This window comes from Podarcis tiliguerta (assembly GCF_965153285.1).
Source record: "Podarcis tiliguerta genome assembly, chromosome: Z".
NCBI classification, from domain to species: Eukaryota; Metazoa; Chordata; class Lepidosauria; order Squamata; family Lacertidae; genus Podarcis; species Podarcis tiliguerta.
The window spans coordinates 14,253,447-14,269,541 of NC_139553.1; the positions used below are offsets into that span (position 1 = coordinate 14,253,447).

Genomic DNA, 16,095 nt, shown 5'->3' on the forward strand with positions numbered 1-16,095 from the left:
CACACCTATTATTCTCCCTTCTTCATCTTTAAAAACTTGTTTTGGTTCCAATTTTGGATTCACATATTCACATATAACGCTTATCTTTTTTGCTTTATCCGATGCAATAAATTCTCTCTCTCTCTCTCACACACACACACATATAATTTTCTCATTTTACATTTTAACGAAAAAAATACAGATGTATACAAAAACAATCTACATTTCCTTCAGCTTCCTCCCCTCCTTTCTGTGGTTACAAGGAAGCCCTGTTTAGGGAAGTTTTTAATGCTTGAAGTTTTATTCTGTTTAATATCCTGTTGGAAGCCGCCCAGAATGGCTGGGGAAACCCAGCCAGATGGACGGGGTATAACAACAACAACAATAATAATAATAATAATTTTATATCTTTCATCTCAATGTAATAGATTCTTGACCTATTTTTTATTTATTTATTTTTTTCTAGGAGTCCTTTTGATATGTTCTCTTGGAGACAAATTATATTCATTTTTTGTTATAACAATACATGAGCAATCATGTCTTTTAATGTTGAGTCCATTTACATTCCATGATACTAATTTATAAGCTATTATTTTTGAAATTTTAAAGTCCTTTTCTCACAGAATTGTGCGGTTCCTTTGTATCTTGCTGTTCTTCCTCCAACTTCTCCAGTTGTTCTACTTCTGCTTCCAACTGTTTCTTCCAGAAATCTTGCGGATTTTGCAAATCTGTAACTGCACATCTTAATCTCTTAGCTTTGTAAGTAAAACTCAGTCCCTCTGGGTATTCCTATCTAAACGGTACCTTCTCTTTCTTCAATGCCTCAACCAAAAATCTGTGTTCCTTTCTTTTGTTTAGGATCCTTGATGGGATTTCCTCGAGAATTCTAATCCTCTGAACACCTATTTTTAGATGGTTTTGAAAATAAGTTTGTAGAATTTTATATCTCAGTGCTCTTGAAGTAAATGGCACCAAACAGTCCCGTGGGAGTTTCTTAGCTCTCACATATGATTATTTAATTCTATAATCTCTGTCTATCAAATTCTCCATCATCTCTGGTGGTAGTTGTAAAAAAAGACACAAATTCCTTTCCTTTCCTTAAAATCTTCTTCCCGAAGCTCCAGGAAACCTCTAAATCTTAAAAAAAAGAGATTCTTCTTGATACTTCTCCAAGACTGCAATCTTGTCCTCTAAGGTTTCTTTCTCAGCCTGGAGAGCTGACACCCTGACTTTGAACTTCTCCTCTGCATCTTTTTGTATCTTGGCTCTCTTCAGAAAGTTTTTTTAACTGACCCCTCCAACGATATTGTCCTTTTAGCCAAGTCTCTTAATGTCACTGGCACAATCTTTAATGTTCTTCGATAACTCAGTCAATGCTAAAGTATTTTGTTCTAGAGGTAAATTAACTCCCATCAAAATCTCACTGGAATTGCCTTTTCTGTCACTGGCCTTCACCATTTCCGACCTTGAATCTATCATATCCCTGTTTTACCACCAGATGGTAGTATACCCTCAAAAAATATTTATTGCTTTCCACACCGATCTTCTCTTGTCATGCATGACCTTATTTCGCCACAAGACGGTAGTATTACATATATTTTCTAAGAATATATGTCTGTTTACATTCCACAGTGCTCTTTTCCCATGATCCCAATCCCCAAATCTTTGGAACACAACAAAGGATCCCTGTGGACTCATTGCACCAAACTCAAGTAATTGTATTGTGACCAACAGAGTCCTTTCACTACAATTATTAATTGAAAATAATCATAGTAGAAACAGTTCTTTATATAATTATTAGTTTATGTCCTTCTAACCACTCCTTTCTTCAGCAACCCAGTGTTACTGTAATTCATCTTAAATCAGCACACATTCCATTTTAATAATCAAGCTCCTTTCGGTATAATTGTGAGGAACTGGGGTAAAGAAGGTCTTACCGAATGTTCGTAGAGAAAATTTCCCTGCATCATTTGCCACCCCGTTACTCACCGCAACAAGATGTTACTTTACTTAACGTTCTTTAGACCCAGCACACAGATTTGTTTTGCAGCTTGTTGTTCACCATTTTCAATGGGCTGGTGCCTTCAGCTCATCTTTGTAGTTTTACAGTCCAAATTAATTAGGATAGAAGAGAAAAGAGCAACTTCATGAACCGCCTGGCGTGGCTATTCCTGAGGAATCATCAATGGAGTAGCTGAATGGCCCCTTGTACCCATCTCAGACAGCGTCCTCCAGCATCGCTCACAATGGGGAGAGCCCCTTTGCATGCTGTGGGCACACTACACCCCCCCCCCCCGTAACTCCTGGAGGGAACAAGGATGTGGTGCGGTCACTGCCATTTTAAAATCTCTCAGGGTCCCCCCCCCCCGGAAGAGTTGGCTTGCTCGCCTGCTAGCTACCCTGGAAGTCCATTATGGTTTCTCTTCTTTCCATATTGCTGCATTGCAAATTTAAGCATGGGTCCTAGGTGTAAGAAAATCTGGAAGCAGAAAGAATAAAATAGCAGGCAACATCAGGCGAAAACAGACATCAGTTGGCCATAATTACTGGCAGTCATAGGAGAATGCCATCAGTGTTGACACCTGCTTTGATCTCACAGTTTTATATCTTATTTTTAATCTTTTTTTCCCCCATTTATTGCAAGATCTTTTGTTGGGCAGCATGCAAGTAATGGCTGCAAATGAATTGGAGCCGGGTTGGGGAGACTTTTATTTCTGTCCTGAGACGACCCTGGAGAGGACCAAACTTTGTGGCTTTTGGGTTGCTGCTAATATTACCCAAGTAAAGGCTCTGGAGTAAATTAAATGTGTTACAGATGCCTCCATCTCTGTCTAAATATGTGGCTTTGCAATCAAGCAAAGAGCTCTGGTTGCCCCATTTTGAAGAGCTACAAAAACTGAAGGAAAGGCATAATGATCAAACCTACCAGAGGGGCTGGGGCAACTTCAGGGTTTCAAATCCTCCCCTCCCCTATGAATCTCACTGGGTGTGGCCTTGGGTCACTGCTTTTCAGCCTGGCCTACCTTGCAGAAGGGGGAGGTGGGGGGAAAGAACAATGTACACTACCTTGAGCTCCCTGTAAAACAGGCAGATATCATTGTGCTAACACACACACACACACTGTTGGGACTTACTTGCAAGTAGCAGGGATGAAAACTACTATTTTTCCAGAGCAGGGAATAAAGAACCCTTTCCACAAATGGCACCCTTCTCTCGTCCACCCCAACACACACACACACACACACACACACACACACACACGACTTTAGCCATCTAAGTGCCTGCATGTACTGTTGGTATTTACTTGTAAGTAGAAGGCAAGCACCAGAGCAGTAAATAAGGCAAACTTCCCACTTTGCAAAGGCTGCTCCATAACTGGATTCCTCCTGGCTGGAGCAGGAGCAGGAGTCAGGCCGGGCTGGGGAGAGAGACAGAGAGATAGATAGATTGAGAGAGAGAGATGGCAGATATGCAGGAAGGACGGCTGATGTGAAAGGGAGAGAGAGAGAAAGAGGAGGAGGGCCCTCCTGCGGCAACCCTGACCAAACATCAAGTCACTCAAGAGCGCTGAGGCACACAGGTTGAAAACCTCTGGTCTACACGGACTGACAGTAAGTCTCTAGGTTTCCACCCCATTCCCTGGACATGTCAGGGATTGTAACTTGACCCATCCGCATGCAACATAGGTGCACTGAGCTCTGGCCCTTAAGGAGTAGAATGATAAGAAGCTGCCTTATACTGTGTCAAGCCACTGTTCCAAATAGCCCAGTATCCTCTACATTGCCTGGCAGCAGCTCCCCGGCGTTTCAGGCAGAGTTTCTCTTCTAGCCCTACCTGGAGATGCTGGGATCTTCCACATGCCAAGTGGATGTGCAGAAGTTCCCAGCATCAATTCCTAGCAGCTCCAATTAACAATTCTGGGTAGCAGATGTAGGAAGGATGTGAGACATTGGGGAGCTGCTGCCACAGTGGGAGAGATGGTCCAGTTAACAGACAAACAGGCAAGACGGACAGGAGCTACAGCAAGGGTGGCAAACCTGTAGCCCTGCTAATATTGCTTGACTTCCAACTCCTATCTGCCCCTGCTAGCACAACCAGTGCTGAGGGTGATGAAAGTTGGAGTCCAATTACAGCTATGAGGGTGAAGCCTAGCTCAGAGATAGAGCGCGTGCTTTGCATATGGAACAGGCAGAAGAAAACTCACGAGCCCCAGCAGTATAGTCAGGGAACAGGGAGAGCCTTCCAGGGGGTCCTGCATTTCACTTTAAATTGCTGGGGACCTTCCTGTTCCTTCTGCTTGGTGAGAACCTGGCCTTTCGCCCCCAAAGTTTTGCCCTGGCGCCACCATTCTCTTGCCTCCAAATCAGACTGGAAAAGGCACTAGACCAGGAATGATGGGTGAGAGTGTCAGACTAGGACTTTGGAGGCCAGGGCACAAATCCCTACTCAACTGTGAAGCTCAGAATGACCCTGAGCTAGTCACTGTCTCTCTGCCTAACCTGTCTCCCAGTGTTGTGATGAGGATAGAATACAGCAGGAGAAGAACCATGCACAGCACCTTAAGAACCTTGGAGGAGAGGGGGAATATGAATCTATTAACAGTGGTGGTGATGATCATGTCAGTGAGACCCCTGCCCCAGTCCCAGGAAGGAGCTAGCAGGCATGAAGAGTTGCATAACAAGTTAACCATCCCTGACCAAGATAACCAACTTCGTCCAGAGTTGTGGTTTGTGTAGGGCTTCAAGAAAGTGGGGAGGAGCCAAGGGGGTTCCCCCACACAAACAGAGTTCAGCCGCTCTCCCTGCCTCTCTTTCCACAGCTAATGTGTGCGACGAGGAGCTGTTGATTTGCCAGAATGGGGGTACTTGTTATGACAACCAGCGCTGTCTCTGCCCACCCAACTTCAGGGGTGTCCTCTGTGAGCAATCCAAATGTGAGGGAGAAAACAAGGAATGTGACTCTGCCTCAAGCACGTACCTCAACCTCTCGGCCTTCCTCATCAGCATGCTGGGCCTGCAGCTGCAACACTTTTTGGACCTTTGAAGCCCAGGAAACCAGGGGGAGGGGGGGGATGCCTCATGGAAGGACAAGAGGGGAAGGAGGGAGGGTCTCACAAGTTAAGGGAGCAGGGGGTTGTCTCTCTCTCTCTCTCTCCCCACCACCAGCCTCTCTTTCCTCCAATCCAACAGGGAAGTGGGGAGAGAAGCAGAAGGTATTCAAGGGACTGTACTCTCTCCCCCTTCTGCCCAAGTAGCTGAGGACCCCGGCTGGAGGCAGCTGCAACTTTTCAGAGGCAGAACTGACTCTTATCATTGGGAAGAAACAAGGTGCCACGACTTTGGGGTGGTGGCAGTGGCGCTGGCAAAAGACTTGCTTCGCTTCCTCTTTCTGTTCAAGGGTGACCTTGCGACCCCTTGCGTTCCACTTTGCACAGGAGGAATCTGCCAAACGAAAACGAAACCATGCCACAAACCTCTGGCGCTTAGTTGCTTGGCTATTTCTCCTCTGTCCCTTTTCCTTTCCTCCTTAACTCTTAATTGTTTTGGAAGTAGCCCTCCTAACAAGAGACTGGCAGCTATAGAAAGTCCAGGCTGCGGGGCAGGGAACCTGCAAGATTATACCCACCTTGCATCACCAGCCTGCTCCAGCCCAGGCCTAGAATTATATTGTTGCCTACAAATCAAGTTGCTGAATTTATTAAGTTTTTGTACTTTATATTCAGTTTTTATTCCGTTGGTTGTGAGTCTTCGATTCCCCCCTCCCCCCTTTTCTCGCACTCAAGACCAGAACTGAACAAGGCCTCTGTATCGCGACAAAAAGTGTAATGTGTGTTATCCAAGCTTCACCGTATAGTTTACGGTTCTCAAATACTTTTTATTTTGGTAGAGAATTATTTTTGTTTGGATTATAAATGTTCTAAAGAGAGAGAGAAGAAGAAGAAAAAGAAAAAGATGAACCACCACAGCCTCTAGAGACACATCTTACCATAAGTGTTATGGTGTAATAATCCTACTACAGTAAAGCAACCTAATAACTGCTGCCCGGTCTCAGTTTTTTCCCACCTTCCCACACACTCTCTTAATTTACTGATAAGAACCTTACCAAAAAAAAAGCAAAGAAGCAGAAGCAGATAAAAGTCTCGTTGCATTTTCATGACACCAAAGACTTACGCACAACTGCTGGCGGGCTGTTGGGAATGAACACACAGGTTTCTTTTCAAGACTCATATAGCAGAATGCATTTCTGCAATTTCCCCCTCATTATTTTTATGCTGGTAGCCCAAGGACTGCTAATACACACAGCATCAAGAGCAAATCTGGTCCTACATGTGTTCCTATGGTAGGGGAGGGGAAGATGAGCAACAAAACACTGGGAAGAGTGTTCTTGCTTAGAGTGGCCTCCAGTGCTGTAGGCTATACCCATTATAGTCCGGCACCATATTGGCTACATTCTATGTATGGGATCAAGCACACCAGTTAACCCACCATTCTGGATTTAATTCTCCCTTTCCAACTGATTCAGCATTGCGTCTCAGTTCATGTCAGGAGACTTGACCCCTTAAAATTTTTGGAAGTTTTTTTTTGGGGGGGTGGGCTATACTAATAATAATAATAAATAATAATATTTTTTTATTTATATCCCACCCTCCCCAGCCGAAGCCGGGCTCAGGGCGGCTAACAACAATAAAATAATACAACACTCTAAAATCATTTCAATATAAAATTAATTCAAATCAAATTGATGGCAACCATTTGGCTAGAGTTCTGTGAAGATTGCCAAAGGAGGGAGTCAGGCTGTGCCCTGGCCAAAGGCCTGGTGGAACAGCTCTGTCTTGCAGGCCCTGCGGAAAGATGTCAAGTCCCGCAGGGCCCTAGTCTCTTGTGACAGAGTGTTCCACCAGATCGGAGCCACAGCCAAAAAAGCCCTGGCTCTGGTTGAGGCCAGCCTAACCTCTCTGTGGCCTGGGACCTCCAAGATGTTTTTGTTTGGAGTTCCTCTGTGGGACATACTAGGAGGGACTATGCCTGTGAACCTCAAGGACAAAGCTTTGTTAGACCTCATGGCTTGTCTGGAGGGGGGGGGACCATGGCTTAGCTTGCAGCAGCAGCAGCACATGACAAGCAAAGTGGCTGCAATCTCCTCTCTAGGAGTCCATGGTTAAGCTTAGCCTTAGGTGCAAAGTGGGTCAATGCTATGCTAGACCTATGCGCAATAACCTCTGGTTCAGACAGGGCTAGGAACTGTGGTTTGAGGCCACAACCCCCTGAAAGCAGCCTTAAAAGGCAAGTAAGAAAAAGGTGCCTTTCCAAGCAGCTGCTGAGGCTTTGTCAAATCACGTTTTAAACATTAGGATGAAAATGCACTTTGGCGACGCCTTGCCCAAGGCCTTCAGAGCACAAGAGCCACAGCTCACAGGAAAGGACAATTCATGCCATGGGCAGCTGGAAGGTACACCTGAACTTAGCAAACTGAAGGTTCGTATCACACACTTTCTTTCTCGCACACCAACGTTTGCGTTAGCAGTAACAAAGAAACTTCACATCTGGGGTATGGGAGGAGGAAGGTTCTGCAGAACATCTGCTTCAAGATCTGCAAGGACCATTCTCAAAATATCTTTGCAATAGTTGCAGGAATGGGGGGACACACTCACACACCAAGCAATTCCTCAGACTCTGGGAGAAAGCTGCCCAACTCTTTTTGTATAAAATTTCAGGATTCATTTTTCCCTCTCCCCCCATTCCCCTTCCTAGCTTGAGATGAGTTTTAAGTCAAATTCCCCAGACAACTTATTCCAAGAGGAGTCCTTGTGAAAGCCATTCAACTACCATGGAACAAGATAGCTGAGGGCTGGTTTACACAATAACACCCATCTCTTGGACTTCCATATCATCCAGAAGTCATGTGTGTGGATAGGTCATCACAGATCAAAATACCACAAGAGAAGCCTTCACCACATCACAGACATAGTGAGATGTCTCCAATCCTAGCCCTACTCAGAGTAGACTCATTGAAAACAATGACCATTATTAGAGCCATTATTTTCAATAGGTTTACCCAAGTATAACTTACATGGATACAACCAGATGATCTTTTTCAATAGAATCAGTCCCCATATTTAGTTGCAAGTTAAGAATTGAGTATTCAGAGCTAAGAGAAACCAGGCATATCTACATATATGTGTAAATAAAGTATAGGCAGCTTACCTTGGACCAAAATACATTTTAATGAGATGGTGGAAAGTTGAGAGAAACTCAAAGCGCACAGGCAAAGGAGAAAATGGGGACCCTTTAAAAATAAATAATCAAGATTATGGTCTGCGAGCAAATTTCAAGAACTGTAGCTCTAAATCGTCCAGCCCTTTTAAAAGTATTGGCTGGTGGAATTTAAATGGAATTTAAATCATATTCAACTACCCTACAGATGAATAAAAATCTCAGCCCAGGATTGAGAGCCCACTCTGAATTGCGTGCATTGTTAAAGAGGAAAGGGGCAAGATTACTTGGAAGTGGCCTCGAATGCAAGAATGCTGTGCAGGAGCCAATGACGGCCATCAGCCATAAGGCCACAGAGGCTGCTACACAAGGTGGACACAAGAGTGTATGAGGGAAACAGCTGCTGAAGCAAACTGCTGTCTATTAAGAATCACCTAAGAGCTCAACACCACCCTGCCAGCAAACACACTGTTATAAGAAAAACATTCAGAAAGAGCAAAACATACTGTGAAAACATTTATTTTGTGGCTTGGGGGTTCTATCCCCCCCAAAAAAAAATGTTACCGTGCTTTTATTACTGTGTTGTCCTCCATCACTTGAGAGAATGTTGCCCAGGAGCTTCATGTGACTCAGCCTCCACACTCACCGGTCCTCACATGGCTTTCTCCAGTCTCTGCTGTACTGGCAGAGACTTCAGGATCTTCTTAGCACTACATGCAAAGCAAGGAATACTGTTGACATGGCATTTGAGGTCTTGATAAAGGAACCTCTTTTCTGAGCATCCTGAATCAATGCATTCCAATTTTAATTTTACTACAAAGGGATTAAACAACAACCAATGAATTATTAGGACAGGAGACTAGCAAGGGTTGGTGGCAATTTATTTATTCTCTGCTGCGCTGCAGGAAAGCAGAACTCTGACTGAGTGGGTCTTGGGCTTCCCTTGCTTTTGGAGTGCACCTCTCAAACAGCTTTCAGCTGGGGGAAATGGGGGCCTTAGCCTGAAAAGTGTTCTTCACCCTTCCTCTAAGGCTGGCTGAATTAATCTAAAACACTAAAGGTAAAGGGACCCCTGACCATTAGGTCCAGTCATAACCGACTCTGGGGTTGTGGCGCTCATCTCGCTTTATTGGCCGAGGGAGCTGGCGTACAGCTTCCGGGTCATGTGGCCAGCATGACTAAGCCGCTTCTGGCGAACCAGAGCAGCGCACGGAAATGCTGTTTACCTTCCCGCCGGAGTGGTACCTATTTATCTACTTGGACATGCTTTCGAATTGCTAGGTTAGCAGGAGCTGGGACAGAGCAACGGGAGCTCACCCGGTTGCGGGGATACGAACCGCCAACCTTCAGATCGGCAAATCCTAGGCTCTGTGGTTTAACCCACAGCGCCACCCGCATCCCTAATCTAAAACACTAGAGACTACTAATAATGGGTGTCAGGAGAAATGAGGTCAAACTTCCTCTAGATCGCACCCACTGGTAAACAGTGGTTTGTGAACACACAACAGAGGACCCCTCCAGTATGCCCGTGCCTCGGGCTATAAGGATCCTTCCCTCCTCACTGCAGTTACAAAACAAGCAGCAGCAGGGAAACGAGTGTTTAACAGGAATCCATTCACAACTCTGAACTTTACAGGAGCAAACCATCATTGCCAGGCTTTCCAATGGACAAACCTGGATTGGAGGCCCTCTAGTGGCAAAGTCGTTATGGTGCAAGGCTGGGAAAAAGGACCACATGAAGACTTTGCGCCCAATAGGGGAGTAACTGTGACCTCACGCAGGAAAGTGCCAGGATGGAACGAGGGGAGTCCCCCATGCCAGCTGCTTTATCCCCCGACTGGGCTCTCTCCCAGCCCAAGCACCTCCCTGGGAGAAAACAGGCAGGACAGGAATCTGATGGGACAGAGGCAACCAGCATGGCAGAGGACGGCATCCCTTTCTCTGCTTGAAATCAAGGCTCCCCTGCACACAGCTGGCATATTAGCACAGAGGAAGGAGTGGGGAACTTTAATGGCCCACAGAAGTTGCTGAACTCCATCTCTCACCACCCCTCATCAATGGCCAGGCCGGTGGGGCTGCTGGGCATCGCACATCTGCAGGGCTGCAGGATCCCCGGCCCTTAGAGCATCTCACAAACACCTCCCAGAAATGCCATGCTTGGCCTTGCATGAAAAACCACAGTGTTCAATGGTCAGGAGTGATGGGAGTTGTAGTCCAGCAGCCCACAGCTTCCTTAGCGCTGGAATACCATACTGCCAGTCTAAGATCAACTGGGGAAAGAGCTAGAGTAACGTAAGTTTTACAATCTATGAAACCCGAGTTTCAGGTTCCTCTGGGCGCCCACAAGCAGGGACAAAATTGAGATGGCACTGACCCCTCCCCCCAACAGGACCTTCTCAGTGGTAGCTCCCTCTTTGTGGTGGCCCCCTCCCTGGGGAGCTGCGCCTGTCTCCCTCATTGTTGCCTTTCAGGGAGTTTGAAAACCTGTTTGTTTACACAGGTGCCTTCGGTGGCTGAAGGACACTGGATACGGGATGAGAGAATGCCTTTTCCAAAGAGGTTTAGAGCTGTAGCTCTTCTTAGAAGGCTCTTTAAACCATTGTTTAGTGTCTGATATGTTTATTGCCCTGGGCTCTTGAGGGCTGGACCTAAATTTAATAAATGAATGAATCAATGTGGCCCAACATTTTCCCCAACCCCGCAGATTCAAAAGATTGAATTGTCTACAACACCTCTGGCCAGCCTGGATCCCTCCCGAAGTTTTGAACTGCAATCCTCACCTGCCACAGCCAGAGCAGCAAATCTGTGCCCCCTTTTCAAGGGGAGGCGGAGGGCACCACCTATAGACACAGCGTACTGGGCCTGTTGGCAGCCTGCTCCTCCAAACAACCCTATGAAGTAGGCTTGTTTTATGGCTTTGGGAGGCGATGGGAGAGTTGGGGGGTGTCTAAACCCAGGGACCCTTGGGCCAAGCCCCCCACACTGCCAGGGCACCACCACTGGCCCTCCAGAGAGAGGCTTTATGCCCTTCCACGTACCATAAGCGTCTTCAGGTGTCCCAGGATGAAGAGGCTGTACTTGGCTCGGGTGAGGGTGACATTCAGACGCTGCAGACTCTTCAGGAACCTGGAGGGGGCAAAACAAGCCACAGGTGAAGCTGGCTCAGGATGGGCAGTGCCCCCCCCCCCGTCCTCCTAGCTGACCACAGTGGGGTTCACTAAATCCCTGTTGAAGTTTCAAGGGCATTAGAAATGCATTTGTAAGTGCACTACTAAAAGGTTGCAGGCATTCCTACCAAGGTTTCCATGTCTATGTATAATTTCAGTGGGCCTTCTCTGAGTAGAGACAACCCCCTGCTGCCATGTTTCTGCTTTACATTTTTTATTGGAGGCCCCCGATTTTGATCAATTTCGTTAGTGGTGAATATTTATTAGTGATGTTCAGTTATACATGGTTTTTTCCCTTGCTTTGCAATATTTTAGTTTCTCTCTGCCTCCCCCATAGGTTCTTTATGAAATACCTTTTAAGATTATAATTTAAAAACGCAAAATGGTTGTTTATCGATAGCTTTAATTATCATTTAATTTAATTGTTCCTTGGGTGCCTCCTTTATTGGACATCATTTGAGAGCAAAGTGAGAAGCTTGGGGCATAAATCTTAGAAGTCAGTCCATGATCTGCTTTTCCAATTTCAGCTACACCCCGCCCCCCCCCATGTGGCTTCCAAGCACAGAGTGCCCTTCCACCCCCCAGGTGGAAAGGAAGTGGGCTGGTGGTGGGAACCAGCTTTAGACCTTAGCCACACACACACACCCCTGCAGCACAAACCATTGGCGGATTAATATTATTTGTTGTGATTCATGTGAAAACTCTCGTTAATATTTCAAAACTGTGCCTGAATATTTTATTCATTCCAAAGGTGACTTGCAAAACAGAAAGGCACCATTAGCGCAGCTGTGACCTTTTTCTCCTTCTCAAAAAAACAGGAAAAACCCAAACCTGTAAAGGAAAACCAAAAGAAGTGCAGCCCTGTTTGCCTGATTTCACCCCATCAGCCGTCCGGGTCACATCTGAGAGCACCAAACCCCTTGCCTGCCAGGGAGGACAGGGGTTTGGGGCTCCATTTCTCCTCTCCCCCAGTGAGACACAGTGGAAGCTCCCTCAGAGAAGCCATTTTGCCAGCGTCAGGAATGGGAAGTTCATTGCAGTAAGAGAGCTACAGTGACAAAGCTCACATGGCCTAGGCCTGCCCTCATCCCCCGTAAAGAATATTGTGGGACCACAAACCTCTCCTCTCCTGAATTCCCTTATGGGCATCGCAGGTGGCTGCAAGAATGCGGCCAGAGACCAATGGGGGCTCTAACAGACAACTGTGACTTGTGGACAATGGCCCACACACTTGACCGCCCTAGAATTGCCAGCAGAGGCACCCCAGTTGACACATCGCAAGACAACAGCAAAGCCTCACCCTATTGACCCTTGCGTGCTTTGCGCTCTGACACAGCTGACAATGATGCAGTCCTTCTCACGGCCCTGGAACCCATCCACAGTGTCGACTTCTGCAACACTGAAAAAGGAAGGAATGTACAGAGCCATTCAGCACATTTCTTTTTACTAGTACTGCCTCCCAAAAGCAGAGGTGAAACTAAGAAGGAAACAAGCCACACTCTTATGACATTAGAAGAAAACTCTGCACTTATTGTCTGTGTGTGTGGAAAAAGAGGGAGGGGCGGAGGGAAGATTACCAGAGTCACTGAATGGGCTGCGGCTCATCACTTGTTCCACTTCTAAAATGAGAACATATCCTATATTTCACACACAGCTGCTGCATAAAGAAATGAGTTTTTTGGGGAGGGGAAAATATTTTTGTTTACATACGCTTTCTAGGGTTGCCGTATTTCAAAAAGACCCGGGACAAAAGACCACCTTCCAGAAATCCCCCCAGATGTCAATTCTGCCTTTGAAATCCTGATAACGTCTGGTAAAATCCAGATGTATGGCAGCCCTAGCTTTACTATCATCTAAGTAGAGAGATCCCTGTCCCAGGGAGCCTACACTGTACATTTTAACAACAGGGAAACAGAGGGAGGGAAGTTTTTATTTTATGAAATAAGTGCAGGCAAGTCCAGCAAGGGATGGCTGCCCAAGTGTTCTTCAGCAGCAGGGAAGGCCTCAAATGAAAGGCCTCACCAGAGACATCACTTTTGAAGGAAGATAGGGAGGGTCATGGCGCACTGCAAGGGTTCTTGGAGAGGGAGTTCCAGACACAAAGGGTCAGCAAGGAAGTATCAGGGGAGTTGTTCAAAGGAACAGGAGGCCTCCCGGCCACTGAGGGGGGTAGAGATGAAGGAGTGAAGGTCACTGGTCAGGTGTTCCAGAGAGCAGGGGAGATGGTGAGCAGAGGAGAGGCTTGTCTGCGGCTGCAAGGAGTGTCCACCTCTGAAGAGAAGGTGCCCAGCTTGTGGGTTTCCTAGAAGCATCTGGAGGCAGTGAGGTGTAGTGGCTGGAGTGTTGGACTAGGAGCTGGGAGACCAGGCTTCAAATCCCTGCTCAGCCATGAAAGTGGGCGGCCGTGGGCCAGTCACTGCCTCTCAGCCCAGCCTACCTCACAGGGCGGTTGTGGGAATTAAATGAGGAGAGGGACAACCATGTACGGCACCTTGAGCTCCTCAGAGGAAAAGGTGGGATATAAACACAATGAATAAATAAACTGGACCCTTGGCTTCATCCAGCAGGGAGATTATGGACAGACTACTGCACTTTTGTACACCACAGGGATGGGGAAGCCCTGGCCCTCCAGGTGGTGCTGGACAGTATCCCCCACCCCCAATAGGTCACCCTGACTGGGGCTGTTGGGAGTCCAGCAGCATCGAGAGGGACACAGCAGGTTTCCCAGCTCTGATCCAAGAATTTCACTATTAAAAAAAAGGAGCGCAGCAGCAGCAGCTTGGCATAAATATAGCTACTTGCCACTATACAAATCCAGACAAGCATCAAAGAGCACATAATTCAACAGTAACATTTCAGAAATGGTTAGAAAGGAAGGGGTTTTTTGTTTGTTTTTAAGTATCAAATCAGGTTGCCAGAAGGAGTCAGGATGGATGCCTATGATCATGTGCAGAATTCTCACTCACCTGAGTACTCACCTATAGTGCCTGAGCAAGTGTATTCCCCCCCCCCCAAAACACACACATGCACACACCCCAGATATGATGTCCAGGTGTTGCCAGACTACAAGTCCCCCTATCTTTGACCACTGGCCCTTCTGGCTGGGGCTGCTGGACTCTAGCAACATCTGGAGAGCATAGCCGATCCACCACTGGACTTGGGGGTTCTGAAAAATCCAGGATAAAGTAGAACCTTTGTCCACATTCAGGTTCATTCATCCACATTCATTCGTCTACTTCCTCTCCTTCAATGTCTGTTGTCTTGAGGTGAGATAATAACAAAAAGATGACTACGCACATGTCAGTTTTCAAGGCACGGTTGTAGACGTAGTTAGAAGGGAAGAGGCAGATATCGGGGTGCATCCTGTACTGAGTGGTCAAGCGCAGGACTGGAAGCCTGTCAATGACTTTATTCTGGAGCTGAGCATCCAGCTGTCTGCACAGCCGCTCCATCAGAGACTGCCCGTAGCCGTAATCCTCAGCTTTCTGCCAATGTGGGAAAGAAGCAAGAGAGAGGAGGAGGAATGAGACTTTCAGTGGGTGGGTCAGGTGCAGACAGCAACTAAAGAACTAAAGAGGTTGCCATGTGAAATTGCTCCCTGCTCAGGGTACAGTTAACAAAAACTACTCAAAGTAGCCACAAAAGTAAGGGTATAGAATGCAATGGTCAGACTTAACCTCTCAACACATGCCACCAGATACTTGACACCATTTGAAAATTAATTCTGAACCCAATAAAACAGACAAACCTATACCCTTCAAAATACTCAACAAATTAACATTGGGCAATATGATCCTGTAAAAGTTGTGGGAATCTGATTTAGGCATTGAAATTGAAAAGATGGATTGGAATAACCTGCAGGCAAAAAAGGGGAAAAAAAGGTGAATCACTCTCAACTCATATATGAGAGAATACATTTAAGCTATTACATATATGTCATCTGACCCCACTGAAATGCACCTGTATTAATAAATCACTCTCACCTTGGGATTGGCAAGGTTGTAATACAATTGGAACAATTTTCCACGTAGGGTGGAAAAGAGAATACGTACAGCCTTTTTGGCAAAAGGTATTCATATAAATGAGACACACCACAGGAGAAGTACAGTGCACACCAAGTTTAGGACTGTTAACCACTTTCAGGGGAAAACAGCTTAACAGATAACTGATCACTTATTGTGGCAACACGCCTATCGGTGACACCGAATTGGAAGAGAATGGAAAATTTACATGTTTTTCGCTGGAAACAACTGTATGGACAATTGCCTTACTGATAAAAATTGACAAGCGACTACAAGCATTGAGCAGCACAAGAGCCGTAGATGACTTTATTGACATTTGGAATCCTTCCATTAAGTTTTCAAATGATAACCTGGACAACTGACATCCACATACACGTGTTCTCATAACACAGAGGAGTGCACATGCCCGCTCCACGTTATCACCAGGAGGAAGGACACACAGCGCACGCAGCTCCCAACGGGGACAACGCAGGCCTGACAACCACTAAAACTTCGGGTTCCCTGCCCTCATTGCCGCCATATGCGGGGTGAAAAGAGAGTGTTGCTTATGCGGCGTCCTTCCCTCCTGAGGCATTTCTATGTCCGTGAGGAGATGCTCTTTTTTAAATAATGATGACAATAATGATGATGCAAGGCTCTGTGTGTGTGTGTGTGTGTGTGTGTGTGAAAGAGAGAGAGAGAGAGAGAGAGAGAGAGAGAGAGAGAGAGAGAGAG

General features: G+C 46.3%; 2 protein-coding genes and 1 long non-coding RNA gene across 15 annotated transcripts in view; 1 reads left to right on the forward strand and 2 right to left on the reverse strand.

Moving 5' to 3' along the window:
* NTNG2 (netrin G2) overlaps nucleotides 1–6,018 on the forward strand; it is a 126,913-nt gene extending 120,895 nt beyond the window's left edge. For all 9 annotated transcript variants that reach the window (XM_083423687.1, XM_083423689.1, XM_083423690.1 and 6 more), the window contains one exon: nucleotides 4,799–6,018. In XM_083423687.1, the coding sequence (XP_083279813.1) occupies nucleotides 4,799–5,022 (224 nt within the window). In that variant the 3' untranslated portion in view covers nucleotides 5,023–6,018. The remainder of the gene's footprint in view (nucleotides 1–4,798) is intronic.
* On the reverse strand, nucleotides 1,122–4,790 carry LOC310669773. Its single transcript, XR_014507376.1, has 2 exons — nucleotides 2,906–4,790; nucleotides 1,122–2,458 (listed from the first exon to the last, which is right to left on the reverse strand). It is a non-coding gene; the product is annotated as an uncharacterized lncRNA (long non-coding RNA).
* Nucleotides 6,019–8,695: 2,677 nt separating the features above from the next.
* Nucleotides 8,696–15,843, reverse strand: LOC310669677 (putative helicase senataxin). Of its 5 annotated transcripts, none has more exons than XM_083424140.1 (4): nucleotides 15,590–15,843; nucleotides 14,657–14,844; nucleotides 11,231–11,318; nucleotides 8,696–9,005 (listed from the first exon to the last, which is right to left on the reverse strand). In XM_083424140.1, exons 1-4 carry the CDS (start codon nucleotides 15,764–15,766, stop codon nucleotides 9,003–9,005), a joined length of 456 nt encoding a protein of 151 aa, XP_083280266.1. In that variant the 5' UTR covers nucleotides 15,767–15,843; the 3' UTR covers nucleotides 8,696–9,002. The 5 variants fall into 5 exon arrangements, 4 of the variants coding, with proteins under 4 accessions (XP_083280266.1, XP_083280268.1, XP_083280269.1 ...); XM_083424142.1 differs by having other exon boundaries at nucleotides 8,696–8,902; nucleotides 15,631–15,842; XM_083424143.1 differs by having other exon boundaries at nucleotides 8,696–8,902; nucleotides 15,755–15,836.
* Nucleotides 15,844–16,095: the final 252 nt, after the last annotated feature.